Here is a 5,565-nt window from a genome sequence, read left to right as displayed (position 1 = left end):
ATAAGTAAGAATTATTGGAAATCCGTACGAATAAGATTTAATATTATATTTAAAAGAAATTACGATATTCTCGATATATTAATTGTATGTGGTATAACTCATTATAGGATACAGGGTGAGGTGAAAGGACCGACAATTAGCGATTGAGTAAAAAAAGACGTTGTGAGGTTGAGGTAAGTAAATAATTAGCATTCTCTATATATGCTTTCTGCATTTGTGGTTTTACTATTATATGAATTTGTGGTTAATGCTGCCATTGATTTGTCTGAAAGTATATAAGTGATGAATGATTTGATTTGATTGTCGATATTGTGTACGTGGAATGAGGAAATACGTTGAAATGTTATGTTTGTTGTTTGATGTGTTGTGGGTGTCTGAAAATGAGAATGTAATGATATATTGTTTTACGTTACTAGTTGCTTACAAGAATGGTGATATGTGGAAATGAGGAAGTGGTGGAAATTGAATATAATTGTGGCGTGAATACCCCTTGATGTGTTGAAAAGCCTATAAGGCGAAATGAAATGAAAAGAGCCTTGATGCGATATGAAAAAGATGTGATGTGAAAAGAGCTATGATGCGAAATAAAAGAGCTATGATGCGAATTGAAAGAGCTATGATGCGAAATGAGATTGATGAGCCGGCTGTCAAGGGGATTCACTTAAATTTATATGACGGTGAGATTGAGTTGATGGGAAAAACACGATATCACCTTCTGGTAAGCAAACTAGGGAAAAAGAAAGTTTAATTGATTATTTTATTGTGAGATAGCTATGTGGTGTACTACAATTGATTATGTTGGAGTTAAAATTGACTGTAATCCATGCATGTTGCCTACTTGTCATGTTTGGGCTGTATTTGATGTACATATATAGATAGGGCTGGTTATTTACTTACTGAGTGGCAGGCTCATCCCTTTGTTGACATTTTTTTTCAGGAGTAGACTTTGAGGTGTCTGACTGTTGAAGAATAGGTCTACGCACTATATTCGGGCAGGTCGGGCCAGTATGTTGTTTTCTCCTCTTGTCAGTTAGAGTACAGATCATATTTTGTTGTATAGAGGGAACGTAAGCATGGAGATGACTTGTGGTGTTTGATATGTATATATATAATGTTGTGGGTTGATAATACCTATTATGACGTGTTGGGATTACGTATGCAAATTGATTAGATGGTTATATGCAAATGTATATATATGAACACAGGGATTGCTATAACTATGAGGATTAGAGTAGATATAACTCTTGTAGCGAAGGGGGTGCTACATTAGGTGGTATCAGAGCAGGGATTAGATTTCCTTGGGATAGTAGTTGAAATGTAATATTATACGTAAGGTGTATATGTTAGGAATCTACTCATATGTGTGTATTTCATATAGGATGGAAGCGTCAAGAGAAAACACTGCTGGTCCAACTGAGTCAATAGAGTCTATGCAGGGTCATGATTCAGGATCAGAACATCAGGGGTTAGAATCCCAAAATAGAAATGCCCCACAACGAGAAATAAACCCTTTTATGCAATAGTTTATGGAAATGATGCAGAGGATGGCTCCATCGCCACAATCACAACTACATGATGCAGTTATTGACAAAAATTATGAAATAGTAAGGAGACAGGGGGCGAAGGTATTTGCCGGTACAACTGATCCTGCTGAAGCAGAGGAATGGCTGAGAAACACGGAAAGGGTGTTGGACAGAATCGAGTGTACTTTTGAGCAAAAGTTGAGGTATGCAGTGTCCTTACTGGAGAAAGATGCCTTAGATTGGTGGGAAACAGTCCCAGGGAGCAGGAACCAACCAACCACTTTGACGTGGAATGACTTCTTGAAGAATTTGCTGACAAATATACTCCACCAGTCTACAGAAACCGTAAGAAAGTTGAGTTCCTTGAATTAAAGCAAAATGAGTTATCTGTTATTGAATATGAACTGCAATTTGTGAGATTATCAAAATATGCCCCAGAAGAAGTGAGCACCGATGAATTGAGAAGAGACAGATTTGAAAGGGATTGAGACTTGAGATTCGGAAGAAAATAGCAATCAAACCTCCAAGTTATGGTGCACTACTGAAAGCGGCACTGAGGGCAGAGGAGACATCCATTGAAAGGAGCTCAACTGAAGCTAAACGAAAGAAATTAACAGGTAACCTGAATTCTACAGTGGGACATAGTGGTGCATTTTCCTTTAGGGGCTCTGGTCCGCAGAGAGGTTGGTTCAGAGGCAGAGGAGTGGGTCAAACTAGCAGGTTTTCTTCAATGTTCTCGAGTAGAGGGGGGCCTACTTCGATTGGATCTGGAGCAAGACAGGGTCCAGCTAGATCGTTTAGTGGAAGATCTATTCCTTCTTGTGCTAACTGCGGTAGGAGACACACTAGTGAATGTTGGGGAGTTCAACCAATTGTATGTTATCGTTGCCATCAACCAGGACACATTATCAGGGACTGTCCTACATGGAGGGATAGTTCCAGAAAACCTCAGACTTCAGAGTTTAGTAATATGGGGGAAAACACACAACGGGCAGGTACGAGCAGAGGACAAAGAAGAGGTGGTCGAGGTAGCGGGAATCTTTCTATGACGTCAACAGGACAAAGTAGTCAATCTCAACCACAAGCCAGGGTGTATGCAATCACAAAAGAACAAGCTCCTACGACACCCGAGGTTATCACTGGTTCCTTCTCTATTTGCGATTTTAGTGCACATGTATTGATTGATCCAGGATCTGCTTGTTCATTTATATCACGTGATTTTGCATCTCATGTACATGCTAAAATAGAACCATTTAGACATGATTTACATGTGTCTATGCCTGCTGGTGGGTTTGTGTTAGTGAATACGGTGGTGAGATCTTGTCTAGTAGTGGTGGAGGGTGTTACTTTATATGCAGATTTGGTTGTAATAGACCTTAGGGAATTTGATGTCATCCTGGGGATGGACTGGTTAGCTAGTAATCATGCTCTAGTGGATTGTCAAACAAAAGATGTGATGCTTGAAGTCAATGGGCAGATGAAGACAGTTATAGTGGGGGAAAGAAAAGTGATACCTAACTGCTTAATTTATGTTGTGACCGCTTTTAATCTAATTAAAGAAGGGTGTGAGGCGTATTTAGCTAGTGTGCACGATACCATGAAAGTTAGTCCGGGTGTACTAGACGTTCCAGTGCTGAGGGAATTTCCTGATGTTTTTCCTGATGAATTACCTGGACTACCACCTTATCGAGAAGTAGACTTTCAAATAGATACTATTCCTGGGGCGGCACCTATTTCAATTGCACCATATAGAATGGCTCCGTCAGAATTGAAAGAATTGAAGAAGCAGTTAGAAGAGCTATTGGATAAAGGGTTCATCCAACCTAGTATTTCACCGTGGGGAGCACCAGTATTATTTGTAAAGAAGAAGGATGGGAGTATGAGATTATGTGTCGATTATAGACAGCTGAACCGAATCACAATCAAGAACAAGTATCCTCTGCCACGGATTGACGATCTGCTTGATCAGCTAAAGGGTGCCACTGTGTTCTCTAAAATTGATTTGAGGTCAGGATATTGACAACTACGGATTGAGGAAGAGTCGATCCCAAAGACAGCTTTCAGGACCAGGTATGGCCACTATGAATTTGTCGTTATGCCATTTAGATTGACGAATGCCCCTGTAGCTTTCATGGCTCTGATGAACAAGACGTTACAACCATTCCTTGATCAATTTGTGATTGTGTTTATTGATGATATTTTGATATATTCGAGTAGTCCTGAGGAACATGAACAACATTTACGGACAATTTTACAGATCCTGAGAGAGAAACAGTTGTATGGTAAATTCAGCAAATGTGAGTTTTGGATGGAGGAAATTGCTTTTTTGGGGCACGTTGTTTCCAAAGAAGGGGTACAACCTGATTCAACAAAAGTTAAGGCTATTTTAGAATGGGAACCACCTAAAAATGTGTCGGAGATCCGGAGTTTTCTGGGATTGGCTTGTTATTATAGAAGATTTGTAAATGACTTCTCTATAATCGCAAAACCTTTGACGAACTTGTTGAAGAAGAATGCACCATTTAATTGGAATGACAAATGTGCTCAGAGTTTTGAGGAGTTGAAGAAGAGACTCACTTCAGCACTTATCCTTGCTTTGCCGTCTGGGAATGGAGGATATGTGGTATTTACTGATGCTTCACGACAAGGACTTGGATTTGTTTTGATGCAGCATGGGAGAGTTATAGCTTATGCTTCGAGGCAATTGAGGCCACACGAGATGAATTATCCGACCCATGATCTGGAGTTAGCAGCCATAGTACATGCATTGAAGATCTGGAGGCATTACTTATACGGGGAGACGTTTCAAATATTTACGGATCACAAAAGTCTAAAGTATATCCCAACACAGAAAGAATTGAATTTGAGGCAAATAAGGTGGATGGAGCTTTTGAAAGATTATAATTGCACCATTGACTATCATCCCGGGAAGGCAAACATTGTCGCAGATGCTTTGAGTAGAGAGACAGTGGACCAACTTGCGGGTATGATCTGCTAAACATGGAGTATTTGACTGCCCTTAGAGCTATGGATGTACACTTTAGCATTGGTGGTGATATTCTACTGGCTACGATACAGGTGAAGCCCTCCCTCAAGGATAAAATTAAAGATGCACAGGCTAAAGATCCATATCTACAGAGGATGAAAGCTAAGAGGCAAAAAGGAAAGAGCGATCAATTTATAATCCAAGAAGATGGTACCTTGTTCAATGGAAAACGTATATACGTGCCGAACGTAGAGGAGTTGAGAATGAAAATTATGCACGAGGCGCACTATGCACCGTATGCTATGCATCCTGGCAGTACCAAGATGTATCAGGATTTGAGACCCTATTACTGGTGGCCAACAATGAAGAAAAATGTGGCAGGTAAAAGCAGAACACCAAGCACCAGCTGGTAAACTTCATCCTTTGACTATACCTGAATGGAAGTGGGAAAAGATTACTATGGATTTTGTCATTGGGTTACCACGTACGTTCAGAAGACATAATGCTATTTGGGTGATTGTTGACAGATTGACTAAATCTGCACATTTCTTGCCAATCCGTCAAAATGATTACTTGGATAAGCTCGCCGAATTATATGTTTCAGAGATTGTAAGATTAGATGACATTCCTACCTCTATAGTTTCTGATAGAGATCCTTGATTTACTTCTCATTTCTGGGGAAGCTTGCAAACGGCTCTAGGTACAAAATTGCATTTCAGTACAGCGTTTCACCCTCAGACCGGTGGACAGTCAGAAGGAACGATTCAGACATTAGAAGATATGATGAGATCCTGCGTAATTGAATTCAGAGGAAACTGGGATGATCATCTACCACTGATGGAATTTGCTTATAATAATAGTTTTCATTCCAGTATTGGTATGGCTCCATATGAAGCTTTGTATGGAAGAAAATGCCGAAGTCCGATCTGTTGGGATATTGAGTGATTGAGACAGCTTGAAGGGCCGGAGTTAGTCCAAGAAACAGTGGACAAGATAAAACAGTTAAAAAGTGTTTGAAGGCAGCACAGGATCGGCAGAAAAGTTATGTTGATAAGC

At 40.0% G+C, this 5,565-nt stretch overlaps 1 protein-coding gene across 1 annotated transcript; it reads left to right on the top strand.

Annotated features, from left to right (window-relative positions):
* Positions 1 to 1,532: 1,532 nt before the first annotated feature.
* On the top strand, positions 1,533 to 4,521 carry LOC148788359 (uncharacterized). The gene is made up of 4 exons (XM_088880036.1): positions 1,533 to 1,868; positions 2,029 to 3,530; positions 3,630 to 3,876; positions 4,195 to 4,521. Exons 1-4 carry the CDS (start codon positions 1,533 to 1,535, stop codon positions 4,519 to 4,521), a joined length of 2,412 nt encoding a protein of 803 aa, XP_088736162.1.
* Positions 4,522 to 5,565: the final 1,044 nt, after the last annotated feature.

The sequence above is a fragment of the Sesamum indicum genome, linkage group LG4 (assembly GCF_026168435.1).
Source record: "Sesamum indicum cultivar Baizhima isolate 11 linkage group LG4, ASM2616843v1, whole genome shotgun sequence".
Taxonomy (NCBI): domain Eukaryota; kingdom Viridiplantae; phylum Streptophyta; class Magnoliopsida; order Lamiales; family Pedaliaceae; genus Sesamum; species Sesamum indicum.
This window is presented reverse-complemented; position numbering and strand designations above follow the sequence as displayed.

Bases quoted from the DNA above. Each gene is read 5' to 3' on its own strand.
- LOC148788359 (XM_088880036.1), top strand. From the start codon at position 1,533: ATGATGCAGAGGATGGCTCCATCGCCACAATCACAACTACATGATGCA. The intron at 1,869-2,028 runs GTAAGAAAGTTG...GAGATTCGGAAG, and splicing joins TCCACCAGTCTACAGAAACC to AAAATAGCAATCAAACCTCC. The intron at 3,531-3,629 runs GTCAGGATATTG...TATGCCATTTAG, and splicing joins TTCTCTAAAATTGATTTGAG to ATTGACGAATGCCCCTGTAG.